This window comes from Lodderomyces elongisporus, chromosome 6, assembly GCF_030384665.1.
Source record: "Lodderomyces elongisporus chromosome 6, complete sequence".
NCBI classification, from domain to species: domain Eukaryota; kingdom Fungi; phylum Ascomycota; class Pichiomycetes; order Serinales; family Debaryomycetaceae; genus Lodderomyces; species Lodderomyces elongisporus.
The window spans coordinates 212,628-228,946 of NC_083678.1; the positions used below are offsets into that span (position 1 = coordinate 212,628).

A 16,319-nucleotide genomic window follows, 5' to 3' on the forward strand; every position below is an offset into this window, starting at 1 on the left:
CTATTTTTGGATATTGCTTGAGATCGCGTTCAAGAACTTTTTGATGAAAACCCCTCCATTCGCCTTTGATCAAAACAGAACAATAAAAAAGACGAAATAGAAGAAGAAACGAATGGCAAAGAGTGAGGAACTTTTAATAACAAATATTCACTATACAAACACAATCCATAGAATATAGAACATAGAAAATATAACATATAACATATAACATATAACACATGCAATTGCAATTATGGGGTCCACTGATTCTGAGAGTGAGGAACTGCTCTCGCTGTTGATAGAAACGATTGTTCATATAAACGATCCCAATTTAGCGCCAACTAATACTACTGCATCAGCATCGTCATTGCAAACTCTCAAGGGAGACAGACAGCTAATATACCCTGAAGCAATTCTTCAAGCCTCGGAAAAGGGCAATAAGATATATGCATCGCTCCAAAGTACATCCCCAGAATTTATTGACGAACCTTCCACTGCCACTTCAATACTTAGATGGCACGACCTGAATTTACAAGCTGTGCAGCAGATCATTGTCGAAAGTTGGTCGCATCAGAAAGTACCGGAGAAACAGAGTGTAACCGCACAAAGCACAGCACAAATAAAACGAGCGGGTATCGGTTTATTCAGCTGGGCATCAAGCGATGCATATGTCAAGAGTAGAAAATTCGAGTTGCAACTTTTACGTGGTAATAAAAATGGTAAACTGGTACATCTGCCACTGCTTTCCCAACTGTCGCTGCTATCAAAGCTGTCAAGTTTGTCACAACAACAGCAAAAAGATTCTATTGAATCAACTGATGATATAGAAAGCTCCAATGACATTGATTTCAAGAAACAATCACTACAAAGTAGTCTCAATCTCAAAACACCTTCTAAAGGAGTCAATAACAAGCTTTCAAAAGTGATAGAGAAAGAATCGGGAAAGTTTATGCACTACCGGATCCAAGATATTCGACGAATACACACAGAAAAGCTTTTGCAACAGATCAATGAGCGAAAAAGAAGAGACTACGAAAGTTATTTGAAAAAGCTCAAGCTAAAAGAAGAAGAGTACGAAAAGTCCTTACGAGAAGAGTCGCTTCTGCATAGCCACGCCAAAAGCAATTTTCTTGGTAATTTGTTCAGTTTTGGCCAATCAAGTGGGAACAAGCGTGTACCAGAGCAGGTAACAGGTACTCTGGAATCATTTAAGGACGAAGGTGAAGTTTTTGGTGGAACTAAAAACAACTTGAATCCAATAACGGGGCTACAAGCTCTTTTTTCCAAACCTGGTGCCAAATCAGCAACTGGAGAGAACAGAAAAATTATGTTTGACGCAGATGAAGCCGACGAGCAAAATAGTGTTGAAGCATTTGCGAATAATGAGCAATCATTTACCAATTCAAACAAGGGAAGCACTTTGGAAAATGATAGAGATAGAGATCAAACAGGCGAGGAGTCGGAAGAAGATAAAGTTGTAGAACCCGAAAATCTACCAATTAACATCAATATTTTGGAACAATCACTCGGTCTAGAAACGAGCCACAATCAGCAACAAGATACTCTACAAAACTTTCAACTACTGAAAGTGGATGGGAGGAGTGATGTTGATGTTGATGTTGATGTTGATGGTGATCGCATTGGTGATGTGGATTATGATCGTGATGGTGATGATAATGATGAAAACGATGACGATGACTTCACAGATTTTACACTGGCATCCCCTTCCATCAATGAAAGCTCACAAGTTCTGCAGCTGGTATCTCCTAACAATGTTCCTAGACCTCGCAAGTTCATGCAAGTGGATGATACAGTATTAATACCCACTTCAACATTATCCCCAATGCGAACTTCCCCAGCTCCAGCGGACGATGTGAATCTTTTAGACTTGTGATGTTGAATAGAACCCTCTGCTATAAATCAAGTACTAATAATGAAGTCTTCTTTATTTAATCTTGTTTCTTTTTTTTAAAAAAAAAAATTACAATCTCTATTTACCTTTGGTTTGATGTACTGCATACTGAAATATTCGTTGAGAGAAATATTATAAAGATTTGAAGCGAGCGTGAGAACCCACCGAAATCGTTTAACGCCGTTGAAATATGCGCGATCAATCCTATTATCAAGACATTTTCAAACTCTCACGGTCGCTCGCACTCACAAACTTCTCTTTTTTTTTTTCTTCCTTTCTTTCTTATATTCCCCCCTCCCTCCTTCCTTCTTTTCCTTTTTCTTTCTTCATTCCTTCTTCAGTTTTTAATTCTTATTCTCCTATCCTGCATTATTTATCTGCTTTCAATCATATAATGCTATCCTCAAGCCTTAGACTCAAAAGTGGGAGTTTGCTGATATCGAAGCGTTTATATGCTTCAAATGCAACAACAGCGACACCTCCCCACATTGAAATGACTACATTAAATAATGGACTTCGGCTTGTTACCGATTCTACCCCGGGGCATTTCAGTGCCTTGGGAGCGTTTGTTGATGGAGGTTCTCGATACGAAGACCCAACTAAGCCAGGTCTTTCACACATTCAAGATAGACTAGCTTGGAAGTCAACTGAAAAATACACCGGACTGCAAATGTTGGAGAATCTACGCATGTTGGGAGGCAATTATATGGGTTCAGCTCAAAGAGAATCGTTAATATTTCAAGCAAGTGTCTTTAATAAGGATGTTGGCCTGATGTTGGACCTCATCGCTCAAACCATACGAAGCCCCAAGATTACCGACCAAGAATTGCTTGAAGTGTTGCAAACTGTGGATTACGAAGTACAAGAACTAGAGCACAAACACGAATTAAACCTTCCAGAAGAGCTACACGGTGTGGCTTATAAGAATAACACTTTGGGGAACCCATTATTCATTCCAAAAGAGAGAATTCCATTGATTGAAAAATCGGATGTTCTCGCATATCACACTAAATTTTTCCAGCCACACAATATAGTCATTGCCATGGTTGGCGTGCCACATGAGGAAGCATTAAAGCTAGTCATGAACAATTTTGGAGACTGGAAGTCGGAGGTTGCCAAACCAGACCGCGGAGTTGTCAACTATACTGGTGGTGAAGTTGCACTTCCTCATAGAAAGCCATTTTATGCTAACTTGCCTGAATTGTATCATATGCAAATAGGTTTTGAAACCACGGGATTGTTGGATGACGACTTGTATGCTTTGGCAACTTTGCAAAAACTCCTTGGTGGCGGATCATCATTCTCTGCTGGTGGACCAGGTAAAGGTATGTTTTCGAGACTCTATACTCAAGTTTTGAATAAGTATCCATTTGTTGAAAATTGTATGTGCTTCAATCACTCATACCTCGACTCGGGAATATTTGGAATAACAGTGAGTGTAGTCCCCGAGGCGGGCCACTTGTCGTCACAAATAATTAGCAATGAGCTAGCACAGCTTCTTGAAGAAAGCGTGTCTTCTGGAGGCATGAATGAAAAAGAAGTGAAGAGAGCTAAAAACCAGTTGACAAGTTCAGTGCTCATGAATGTCGAAAGTAGGTTAGCAAAGTTGGAGGACTTGGGTAGACAAATTCAATGCCAGGGTAAGATCACCACAATCGACGAGATGGTTGAAAAAATTAATAGGGTTTCTATGAAGGATTTGAGAAGCGTGGCAGAGAAGGTTTTTACCGGAAACGTCAAGACCTCAGGTACTAGCACAGGAATGCCGTCGGTAGTGATGCAAGGTGAGCGTGAAGCATTTGGGGATGTTGAATTCATTCTTCGGAAATATGGTCTCGGTAAATACACCGGGCCCGAAATCACCGAGCCAAGAGACTTTTCGGCTAAAAAAAGCCGCTGGTTTTAAAAAAAAAATAGAATAAAAAATTGTACATAATATTTAATAGACATATAAATAGAAAAGAAGTGAAGAAGAAAAAAATAGGGGGGGGGGGGGGGGGGGGTAGAGAAAGATCTGATAGAGTGAGAATATACTTTAGCAAAGAAAGAATCCAGAATCAAAGTATATAAAAAAAAAAAGAAATCGAAAAATTTCAAAATAAAAGGAAAATGATGCAGTAGAATGTTCTTACACATATACAAATCTTCAATCTATCTGGTTTACTTAAATCTAATGTTCTGGTATCAAAATCTATTTCTTAGGTGTAGTTTATTGCGACATACTTCTCAAATGAGCGAGTTCTCTCTCCATCCTCGCCAAGGATTCTTTCAATTGGTCTCGCTCTTCCTGAAGAGTGTTTAATTGTAAATCCTTCTCCATATTTTCAGTTTGCAAAATATCCACAGTGCTCTTGTAGTGGTTAATCTTGTTTTGAAACTCAAAATTTTCATTATTATAACGTTTGCTCAATTGGGACTCGTTTTCTGCACGCACTTCGAGCTGCTTAACTTGTCTTTCGAGAGATTTTATTGTCAATTCATGCTCGTGTCTTGTTTGAATCGATGCATCCAACTTGTTAGATATTTCATTGTTTCTAGCTTCAAGATACTTGATTTGCTCATTATTGTAAAGTTTTTCCTCAAGATTTTGAACTTTCAAAGTCAACTCCTTGTTGGCTTTCTTTAATGAGTAGTTTTCTTCATTTGTGATGAGCAAATCGTTACGAAGTTTTTGTTGGTCTCTGTAATCAGAAGTGGATGACATTTTGGACTGATTCAATTCCGATCTAATGGCTTCGGCATCTTCCTTTTGATTTTCAAGGTGCGTCTTCAAGAACGAAATTTCGGCATTACAATGTTCCAAGGCAAGAGTCTTGCTTTCCAATTCAGAAGTTGTCTCCGACAACTCGGATTGAAGACTTGATTTTTCCTCAACAAGTTTGGTTTTTTCTTGTTGCACCTCTTCCACAAATTCCTTAAGACTAGTGACTTGTTTTGTAAGTGCATTTACCTTCCTCTCGTTTACAATTCCTGAATTGGTGAGCAGCCTGTTGAAGTCGGTCAATTTCTCAATCTCCATTTCCAACTCCTCTTCCCTCAAAACCAGCTCATCCAATTGGTTTTGAATATTTTTGCGACTCAATACAGCATCCTCCAAATCCAATTGCAACTTCTTATTTTCCTTTACCAATGTGACTTCAGTCTCCGTCTTGAAGTCTAACTCTTTGTGCAAAACACGAATCTCTTCTTTCAACTTATCATTAGCCTCGCGATTTTCATAATTTTGCACATGGTAAGCAAGTTTGTCTTGTAACTCACTAATGAGTCGCTTGTTATTGGCCACGTTTTGTTCACTTTCATGGAGTTTGTTCTCCAAGTTATCTATATTGCCGCGCGACTCCTTGAGCATAATTTGAGAGGTTCGTGCCTCTTCCTTGGCCAAACGCAACTGACTTCTTAGTTCATTCATGTCCCTCTCTGCCTGTTCAGTTTGCCTCTTGGAAATAACCACCGCTGATTCTGCCAACTCCAATTTCTTGGTAAATTCCTCTGATCGTTTCTTATAGAGATCTAAACTTTCTGCCAATTCTTTGTTTGTGGACTTTGTATTTTCATACTTCACTTTTATATCCGCAAGTTGTTGCTCAAATTCATCCATCGCTGTACGGTACTTCTCCTGCTTTATCAAGTACAACTCTTCTTCTGACTCGCGCAATAACGACTTCAACCTCAAGATTTCTGATTTAGATGTGCTTAATTCCTCGCGCGTTGACTTTAATGTCTTGTTCATGTCTTGATAAATTTGTATAAAATCTTGATTGACACCTCTAAATGCCAGACCATTGAGACTCTCACTTCGCGAAACGGCTCTGGGCATACCTGCACTATTGGTACTGGTATTGTTGGTATCATCGATGCTGTTTGAGTCATATGAAACCAATCCTTCAAGTTTATTTTCCAAGTCACAAATACGGTTTTGCGACTCCTTCAACTTGCTCTCATAATCAAATGAGCTGTTTATTCCTCTTGTAGATTGTAGTTTGTTCAATTTTTTCTGCAACTCGATTGCATAATTTTCTGCTCGTTGGAAATTTGCTTGCTCCTGTTGAAGACTTATTTTCAAATCGTTGATTTCTTTGTTTAATGCATCAACGCTGCCGTTGACACGTTCACCAATAGCCAAAGACTTTCTTTTGGGAGTTAAATCGGATCCAGTCAAAGATCCATTGATGATACGTGTTTTAAGGAGTTGCAACTCTTCAGACAATTTACGATTCTCAAACTTCTCCAGCCTCAATAACGCACTTTGTTCATTCATTTTCAATTTCATATTTGCAAATTCTTGCATCATTTGTGGATTAGGGTCCTGATTTTCCTTTTCAAGTTCGTGATTTTTGAGGTCCTGTTCAAGTTCTGATAATTTCAAATTTAACGAAAAAACCATTTTGCTATACTCTTCCTTCGCTTTCTTTGACTCTTCGTACTCGATTTGAAGACGTTGATGGTCTTGAGCTAGTTTTGAATGGTCCGATGTTATTTGAGATAATCTTTTCTTTGACTCTTGAAGGTCTCCAAAATTTTGCATTTCACGTAATTTGAGCTTATTAAGTTCAACGGATTGATCTTCATGTTCATTTAATTTATGTTGTACTTTATTCAACTCAGAGCGCAAATTGGAAATCTCCACTTTTTGCTGTTCAATTTCATTGCCCTTTTTCTCAACTTTTACCTTTAATGCACTAATTTTCTCCTTTGCTTCATCAATTTTAAGTTCGTATTTCGACTTCTTAGAATCATCCGATTTGATTTGAGATTGCAATTTCTCAATGTCTCTTTTATGGTTCTCATTTTCTGCCTTGTACTTGGAAATTATTTTATTTAAATTTTCAATTTGCGGTAAACACTTGTCGTGAGCTTCGACGATTTCATTGCCCAAAGATCTTGCCTTTTCAAGTTGTGAAAATAGTTCTTGAGACTCATCCGTTGCTTTTTGAAGTTTTGCTTGCAACACCTTTTGTTCTTCTTCAAAGTCATGAATTAACTTCTGTGTACTTTCCTTGTCCAATGTTGAGCTTTCCATCTGTTTTTTCAACAGATCCAATTCAATTTTTGTAGCATCATATGTTCCTTGCACATTCAATAGATCCTTTGTCTTTGTTTCATGATCATCGTGTAGAGACTTTAATCGGTTATTTAGTGTCTCGTATTCGCTTTCAAGCTCTGTATTGCGCTCTTTAAGATCTTTCAATGAACTTTCCAACTCTTGAATCCTTTTCAAAGCCGATTCCTCCTCTGCTTTCAATTTGTTTACAAGTTGGTCCTTTTTTTCCACAACCAGATCTCTTGAGATAATTTCGTCTTCCAATTTGCTCATTGATTCACGTAAGCGCAAATTGTCTTTTTCTAACCCATCTTTTAACCTTTCAGTATCTTTTAATTTTACAGTCATATCCTTTAAATTTTCCTGGACTGCCTTTGTATCCAACGCCTTGACCGAATCCTCAAGTAGCGGTTTTATATGGAAAAAGAGTTTCATCCATGGGTTTTCTTTGCATTCTTGCAATTGAGTCATTGTCTTTGCAACTACTTTTGCGGATCTAAGCTCCATTATTTGAGTTTGTAAAAGCTTTCTTGCTTGCATACCACGAATAACACGTTGAACATCAATGAACATTGTCTTGAGCTTTATATCTCTCTTTGCCTCCAACTGGCCCAATATGGCATTTTTGAAAAAGATTTTTGTCAACCCAACTTTATAAGTTTCAGAATCAAGATTTGATGTCTTTAAGATCAACTCACATTTTTGCTTTTCGTGTTTGCAAGATTGTAGTCCCTCTTCGCAAAGAATTGAATACCTATGAATAAAATCTTGGAATAAAAGTTTGTTTGGATAGCCAGCACGAGTAATTCTTATCCCTTCCAATACACCATTGCATCGCAATTGGTTCAAAACAAGACCTTTATCAAATCTTTTGGGCTGTTTCTCTAAATTTGGAAGAATACACCTTACAAAGTGGGGTTCAGTTGATTCCAATTGATCCATCAATTCCTTTAGTTGATCCTTGTGCTTTTGCGATGCGGTTCTCATCATCTTGGACCCAGCCGTCTTTAAATGAGGATCATCGTTGAACAAATCAACAATGGTTTCATTTGTCGATGTTGTTAATAATGCAAGAATGTTTTCACTTATAGGATCGGTATTTTTTTGAAGCCAGTTATCAACATTGTACTCAACACTTCCAGCATAATGGTGAATGATGAATCCGTTTTTGTATTTGTTTTCGGCAAACTTTTTGTTTTTGTTGTTGTTTTTGTTGTTTTTGTTTTTTGAGCTGGCAAAATTTTGACTCAATTTCTCCATAAACATCTTATCAGACGATTTGGGCATCATACACTCCTCATCTAGAAGCTTGAGTATACCCATGGGTGTTTTTGTTTCTATTAAATCAATGGTTGGTTGTAGATCTTTTCCAAAATCGATGAAATCCCATTGTATATTCTCTCGAAGGTACTCGCTTTGCTCAAGGATAAATGAATGGTGATTGAAAAACTGCTGCAATTTCTCATTTGTATAATTGATGCAGAGCTGTTCAAATGAGTTTTTCTCAAATATCTCAAATCCAGCGATATCCAATACACCAATAAAATTGCCTGCGACATGTGCTTCATCGTGGTTATGAAGATTTGCATTGATTCGTTTGATGATATATTGAAATAGTTTTTCATAAAGGTATTTGGCAAAGGCATCAATAGCAAACTTGACCTCGTTTGCCTTTTTCGACTTTGTCACCAATTCCCGTCCTGCCTTCACTTTTGGTTTGAGAAAGTTATCACGAAGCGCAAGTTCAGGTACCCCCAAGAGATTTGCAATCTGTTTCAAAGGCGATTCGGTGGTGAAACTTGCTTGTTCTGCAGTCATTGATGTAAATTTCAAATTTCCAAGATGAAGTATTACTGCCAAAGTCAGGTAAATGAATTGCATCTCATTAGGTTGAAATCCAACAATTTTAAAAGCTTCAACTAGCAAGTTGAATTCTTTAAAGTCGTCCACATTTGGAATACTCGATTGCCCACTTTTAAGGTATTCATAGGATTTGATATCCTTGCTTAAGCCAAGACTTGGCAAACTTTCATACCCTTTAAGAAATTGGTAAAAGACATGGTAATTCCTCTCATTTTTGGATTGATTAACCACTCTTGATTTTTCTAAAAGATAGTAGTCGATATTAGCACCCGTCAAGTTTCCCGTTGTATCAAAAAATATTTTGATAAATTTTCCAAATCGAGAGGAATTGTTATTTTTGATGGTCTTTGCATTACCAAAACTCTCCAATACAGGATTTGCTTGAAGAATCTTGTCCTCTATACTATCTTCACCTTTCAAATTAATCCCTATCTTCTTTTGGTGCGATCCTGTGATTGAAGAAAGATATTGAATGACTTTTTTGGTATTCTCGGTTTTTCCTGCGCCTGATTCACCAGTCACCAATATACTTTGATTCTTTTTATTACTCAACAAGTTTCTATACGTTCCTTCTGCTGTGGCAAATATGTGTGGTTTAGCTTTGCCCACGTCGTTCTTGTCATGATACGTTTGTAAAGTTGTATCTTGATAAATAGACAACAGCTTGTATGGATTAATGGCCACCAAGAATAGACCAGAGTATGTATAAATCAAGTCATCCATATATCGAAGATACATATTATGCACCACTGAGGGTTCGTTTAAGTGCGTTAATTCGGCCATATCGTCGCATTTGTCGAATTTGGTAGGGTTACAATTTTCCAACTTTGATTGTTGAATTACTTCTGTCGACTGCACTGAGCCATCAGTTGGAGATACAATTGACACTTTGCAAGTTCCATCCTCCAAATAATCAGTGACAAAACCTTTGCAGAAGAGTTGCTTGTCGTCGGGTACCCAGACCCAGTTCTTTAGTGTAGAAGCTTCGCCTTCTTCTGGAAGAGGCATAACTAATGATTCAAACGAGATGTATTGAAGCTATCTTTGAACAATAGCAAAGTGGCTGAGAATTAAATCGTTTTTTTTATTTTCAAAACTTGTGTTTTATTTGATTTGTTTTTTTATTTGTTGTTAAATATGGTGATGATTATGTTGATGAGGATGGTTTGAAAATCAAGTTTCTTTGGTAGATTGTGCCCGTTTATCTTTCCGTCTCCCTCTCCCTCTCTCTCTCTCTCTCTCTCTCTCTCTTTCTCTCTCTTTTTTCTTTGACTTTTATTTATTTTCAAATTTTCTTTTTTGTTTTGTGATTGTTTTTGCTCACGCCGCAAAGTACCCAAAAACACACAAATTGTAAACACCATAAATATAACACAAAGTTGATTTCTTTTATATGCCAATCTCGCTAACAATAATTTTAAACGTAAGAGATCAGAAGCTATTCAGAAAAGAAGAAGAAAAAGAAAATTTTGAATAATCGAGGAAGGAGCACGAAACTGACCCATTTTGTTAGAATAATTTGTGAATCTTAGCATGACTTTTACAACGTATAAAAGAAAATCTTTTCTTTTTTCTTTTTCTGGTCAATAATAAATCTTATGTAAATAAAACAAATTGAATTGAATAAAACATGAGATGAATTCAAGTTTTTCGATTTTTGTTTTCTATGTATGTATATGTAAATCCATGTATAATTGCTTTTTTTTTGCAACCAAAATTTTCCATGAGAACCGTTAAGGGAAAAAAGAGAGTAAACAAATTTCGCAACATTTTTATGCTAAAAAAGAAAAAAGAAAAGAAAAAAAAAAGAAAACTTTTAAAAGGACCACTTCACTTGAAACCAACATTAGATTAATGTTATTGGTAATTGACATTAACACAAGACTATTTTTTCTTTTCTACTATTCAGTCATTCCCTACATTCTTAATCGTTTCTCGTATCAATTAACAGGCTCTTTAACTTGAAGTATGTCCAAAATTGATATACCGTCAATTACAATTGGTAGCGCTTTTTATTACGAAGTTTATATATATACAAATACATACAACGTCAACAACAACTCCTTTCCTTCTTGTTGCCAATTCTAATTCTCGCTACCATTTTTTTTTTTGGTTCTATTCTTTGTATTTTTCTTTTATTCGATTTCCAAATTTAACAGTTGCAATCCAAAAAAAAAATTCATTGGGTTTAGAATTTTATTCTACGGCAAATTGAACGGAGTATGTTAAGAAAAAAAGTCTAAAATTCATTAAATATCGTAAAAAAAGCCTATAAAGGAATATCTATTTATTTTATTTGCTATCTTTTTTAAAAAAATAAAAAATAAAACGTAGTCAAAATGTGCACGAGCACAAATCTAATAAAATTAACAAAAAACAAACTATTCACTCCTTGTTTGATTTTATCATCGAGCCGACTCTATTATTGTTGTTTTTAAAAATGTTGGTTCATCAATGGCGAGCTAGTATTGATAGCAGTTGTTGAATTGTTGCCACCAACACTACTCTTTATTGGTGAGAAATTTGTAACATTACCCGTTATCGGGCCCGTTCTCTTTTTCTGAATCTTTGAAGATTTTGCTCTACGTAATGAGCTTGATCTTGAGATAGGCAACTGCGGTGGCTGAAACGAAGAAATGGGAAAATGTGTAGGTGTGCCACCATTTGAGCCACTAGCTGTCAGCCCACTAGCTCCGACTCCTTTTCCATTTTCAGAACCAAGTCCTATCCCTGTATCTCCATTTTCCCTTTCGCTCATGCTATTTATTGTTGTTTGACTTCCACCAGTGGTGCAGGTTCGTTTATTAGAAAATAGGGAATATTGTGATGTTGCTGAAGGTGGTGTTACAGGTGGATTCATATTATTTGACTCAAAACTCAAGGTTGATGATGAAAAAGGGTGTGGTGATGATCGTGGGTTAAGGAACCCCCCATTAAAGACATTTGTGTTGTGTTGGTTGCTGCTGCTAAAGTAATCTTCACAGTCTTCCTCAGTATCGTACCCCATATCATCTTCATCTTCGGTGTCCAACTCTGGGTCACTCAATACTGGAAACTGTAAAAGCATTTCTGCAATTTGCACTAGCTTCAAGTCGAGTTGCTCTTGATTAGTATTGTTAATGACATTGTCTTTGTTTTCATGAATGGTTTGTATCACAAATGCATTTTTAGAGTGAAAGTTACGAATCACTTGAATGACACCCAATGCTTCATATTTCTTTGTGAGCACCTCGGTGGCTTTGTTTAATTGGATGATCAACATGAGTGCGACCTTCTTCATTGTCAATAAGCAATTTTCATCCAACCCACTCAAAAATGAGCCATATATCTCTGGATGTTTATTTTCAATCTCTTCGTCAAATGTAGTATCGTTGGTGCTGTTGTGCTCATCTTCATAGAAATAGTCGTCGTCGTCATCAGCATCATCATCATCATCAGCATCATCGCCATCCTCGTCTTGGCTTTCGTCGCATTCTTCGCTAATATCTTCATAGTCCAAATCGAGATCTTCATCGACACTTGAATGTCTCAAGTCGATTTGATTCTGGTGGCTATAGTTACTGCCATTTGTGTTGGAGTATAGTGTATTGTTTGGCTTTTGCACTAATGGGTGCTTGGGGATGCCAGGACTTCTTGCCCACTTGTTGTTTTGGTTTCTAAAAGTTTGCTTTCTTTGGTTTTTCATCTTCATCATCATCTTTAGTTTCATTTTTTCTTGCAACAATTGTCTTCTTTTTGGTTCAACAATTACTTCATCGAGTAAGTCCTTTAGTGTGTTGGCAGCAGTTGGGATTTGCAACATTGAACAAGCCAACAAGTTGCATGTCATGGCAACTAAGCTTGTAGGTACAGAGAGAAAAAATTTGTCGTACAATGATAACTCACAGAGAAATCTGCCCACCGCACTAACTGCGCTTAGAGTGCTTGCCGATTGATCATCTTGTACTGAGGATGACAGGTAGTGGTGTGTGCGTAGCTGATGTTGATGTTGGTATTGTGGTTGTGATTGTGGTTGTGGTTGTGGTAAGCTTTGCAGCCTGTTGTTGCTGTGGTTATATCTGTAGGGAGTGACATTTGACCCTACCAAGTTTGAACTTCTAATACTCAATTGCAAGCAATCCTCCAATGTTGGGTGACCAATGGACCATTCCAAGGTGCTCAATATGTGCATTTCCATCTGGACAAACATTTCTTCGTCGTATGCGTTGCGGCACATTGTAGTCAACTCTTTCAAGGTTGGCACTCTAGATTTCTTGTCTTCGTATTTACCAGCGATCCATAACGCAGTGCATCCCACCAATTGGTAGTGACGTTTGAATACGATTCTTTTGGCACAGTACCTGTCGATGATATTGAGACAAAGAAAGAGTGTTTGGGGCTGTAATCTAAAGGAGGAATGCAATTCAATTAGGAAATCCAATAGAAAGGGACGCATAAACCATTGGATTTCTGGTTGGAGGTCAATCATTGAAGGGTTGACTGAGGATAAAGTTTCCAATTTTGACAAGGTTTGTACAACTTCGGCTGAGTATTCATCTGTGAGTTTTTTATTAGCTTGAGATTCTAGAAATTCGTGCATCTTGTGATATGTGCGTGGTTTGATGTAGGATGGGGGTCCGTATTTTGGTTTGTTGTATGACTGTTGCATTGCAGCAAACTGAGTTTGTGTATGTAATTGTTGTTGCTGCTGTTGCTGGACTTCATTCTGCTGCTGTTGTTGCTGCTGTTGCTGTTGTTGTTGAGGGTGCTGAGACATTATTGAAAATGAGTTCTTTGTATTTATCAGATATCAAGAGTGATTGAGGTTGATTTTGATTCAAGTTGAGTATTGAACGAAGGACTCAAGTGGTAGTAGTTGATAACTTTGAAAGTATTTTAGTTTATTTATTTATCTATTTTAATAGGAAAAGGTCGGTGTGATTCGACAGATGCATATAAATAATCGGAGAGAGTATTGACTGTGATGAATGTGGAAGTTCAATGTGATACTTTCTCTCGTCAATGGAATGGAATGGAGTGGAATAGGCAATCAAGGTAAGGAGAAGAGTGAATAAGGAGTGACAAAAGGTGTATCTTAATGCTGAATTAGAATTGTGTTGCAAGTAATGGAAGAAGAAGAAGAAGAAGGGGAAAAAAACGAAGCTCTATGAAAGGCTGGGTTGAAGAAAGAAAGTGATCTTGTTGAGTTTGATATTTCAAAAAGTTTTACTTTTTTTTTTCAATAACTAGATTTGATAATTATCTGGTGAGATATTGCAATGTAGATATATGAATGTAGAATATTAAGCAATCTTTTCTTTTCGTGTAATCTAAATTGTACTTTCTTCTAACGACTTCAGATTAGAATGAATTGAGAATTTAACAGAAATTTAGCGAAAGTAAGTAAATTAACAAAGTACGAATTTGGAGAAAAAATTGATAAAAATAAAATTTTAGAAAAAGATTTTGGATTCTTTCACAAAAGAATTGGAGACTTTCGTGTTAGCGTGTTAGCGTGTGAGCGTGTGAGCGTACCTTTCCTCGTTTCTTCGTTGTTTTTCTTTTTTAGTTGGTTCTCTTTACCATAGAGTAGCAAATTGTGTGTGTGTGTGTGTTTTTGAGACCTCCTGTTTGTTATTAAAAATCCCAATCCGTATATATTAATCATGCTTTGTTTTATGTAATCTAAAGTGGAGGAAAGAGGGAGGGGGGAAGGAAGAGCAATAGAAACTCACAACAATAAAGAGGTTGGAACACAAAGATCATTAGAGCCAAAAGGGGGAGGGGTGGATTACACGAGAGCAGCAATATTGCCAATTTGTTGATACTAAGTTTTCTTTTTCTTTTCCTTTATTTTTTTTTAATTTCTATTTGCTGGAAAGGAGTGTTTGTTGGATGTTTGTTGAATATTGTGTTGATTTTTTTTTTTCTTTTCTTTTTTTTACCTTTTGGCTCAACCAACCTTTGTGTTCAGTTACACAAAAGTAGAATAACCCTTTAACTTTGTTTTTGCCAATTTTTTGACGCGTCGAGATATTTCTTGTTCTGTTTTTTTTCCATTTTCCAATTTCCATTTTCTTTTTGTCTTTTCTTTTTATACTTGGGTAATGGTTGTTTAAAGTGTTTCTTCTAGAACTATATAGAGTTATCAAATTGAAAAGAAGAGAAGAGAAGAGAAGAGAAAAGAGTACAGTTCTAGTCTTGAATGCTAACAGTTACAGTAATTTGCTTCACTAAGTAGTAAACTGTATAATGTAGAGAACACTATATTTCAATGTGAAAAGTTGGAGTTTTCTGTCAAAGAATGAGAAAGATCTTTTTTTTATTTTTATTTTATTTTTTTTCAATTTTTTTCTCTCGTGTCGTTTTTTTTTTGGTTTTAATTTTGCTGGCGCTGCAACAGATTGGGCGGATGAAGGAGGAGGGGAGAGGAAGAAGGAAACGAAAAATAAAAGGGAAGAAAACAACAGTAACAAAAATAACAACAACAACAAGAAGATTTCAACGCTTTTAATTAGTCCAATGGCATCCTTTGGCATCCTATTTGTCCTTCTTGTCCTTTTTTTTTCGTTTTCACGAGAAACACGCATTGGCAAGTACACCCTTTTTTGAGATTAGTACAAAAAATAAAAAAAAGAAGTGGATTTCAGATACTACAAGACGGAAAGAAAGATAATCAGACGTGTTGTATTACATATCCACAATATGTGGCGATATTCAGCTTTCAACTTCTACCTCTTACATTTATCTTAGCCAAAATGAAAATAAGACGGAAGAATGAAATAAATAAATAGAAAATATGAGACCTTAGATATTTATTATTACAACCTAAGTAAAAGGATTCCATAAAAACAACATTGGAAAGTCTTAATAAGTGTAAACATATATAAAGCAGCAAAGATATATTCATCGCCCTGTTTGAAAGAAAGGGTTGAAGAAGTTACCTCGTCAATGTTGAAATTGTCGCGACAATTTTTTGACGTGGTTGCAAAAAAAATAAAAAAATAAAAAATAAAAAATAAAAAAATATTAAAAATTTACGCGCCTCTTCTTTTTTAAATTTTCAATTATTCTTATTCGCTCCTCCTTTTCCTCCTTTTCCTCCTCCTTCTTCTTTTCTCTTTCCGAGAAAAAACAAAAATTAAAAAATAGAAAAACGAGACGGCATTAGGCAACAGGCGAACGAGATTTTATACAATTGCATCTCTCCTTTAACAAAAGGTTATTGTCCACGAAGGATAAGCCCCTTATCCTTTTTTTTTTTTGTATTATCTGTCTACAGCTTTCCCATAACTTGACGGCTAATATGTTTCTATATTTATTATCAATATATAGCAATTAATATTCACGTAAATATTAATGTAACAATTTTTTATTTTTTGTCTTCTCTTTTATCCCAATTTGGACCTTTTGTTACATACACATACACACACACACAATACCTTTCGTCTCCTTTTTTTCTCTATCAATGCGCTAGTAATGGAGATATACATATATATATATATATATAGAAAGTAAGAACATAAAATTCACTTAGCTCCGAAT

General features: G+C 36.2%; 4 protein-coding genes across 4 annotated transcripts; 2 read left to right on the forward strand and 2 right to left on the reverse strand. All coding sequences in view use genetic code 12, as the record gives it.

The window, feature by feature from the left end:
- Positions 1 to 232: 232 nt before the first annotated feature.
- Positions 233 to 1,873, forward strand: PVL30_004571 (uncharacterized protein; the record flags this gene model as incomplete). Its single annotated transcript, XM_001524661.1, has 1 exon — positions 233 to 1,873. The coding sequence occupies one exon, from the start codon at positions 233 to 235 to the stop codon at positions 1,871 to 1,873; it is 1,641 nt and encodes a 546-aa protein (XP_001524711.2).
- A 412-nt stretch (positions 1,874 to 2,285) lies between these two features.
- On the forward strand, positions 2,286 to 3,797 carry MAS2 (Mitochondrial-processing peptidase subunit alpha; the record flags this gene model as incomplete). The annotated part of the gene is made up of 1 exon (XM_001524662.2): positions 2,286 to 3,797. The coding sequence occupies one exon, from the start codon at positions 2,286 to 2,288 to the stop codon at positions 3,795 to 3,797; it is 1,512 nt and encodes a 503-aa protein (XP_001524712.2).
- Positions 3,798 to 4,100: 303 nt separating this feature from the next.
- Positions 4,101 to 9,803, reverse strand: MYO1_3 (class II myosin; the record flags this gene model as incomplete). The annotated part of the gene is made up of 1 exon (XM_001524663.1): positions 4,101 to 9,803. The coding sequence occupies one exon, from the start codon at positions 9,801 to 9,803 to the stop codon at positions 4,101 to 4,103; it is 5,703 nt and encodes a 1,900-aa protein (XP_001524713.2).
- A 1,426-nt stretch (positions 9,804 to 11,229) lies between these two features.
- Positions 11,230 to 13,551, reverse strand: PVL30_004574 (uncharacterized protein; the record flags this gene model as incomplete). The annotated part of the gene is made up of 1 exon (XM_001524664.1): positions 11,230 to 13,551. The coding sequence occupies one exon, from the start codon at positions 13,549 to 13,551 to the stop codon at positions 11,230 to 11,232; it is 2,322 nt and encodes a 773-aa protein (XP_001524714.2).
- Positions 13,552 to 16,319: the final 2,768 nt, after the last annotated feature.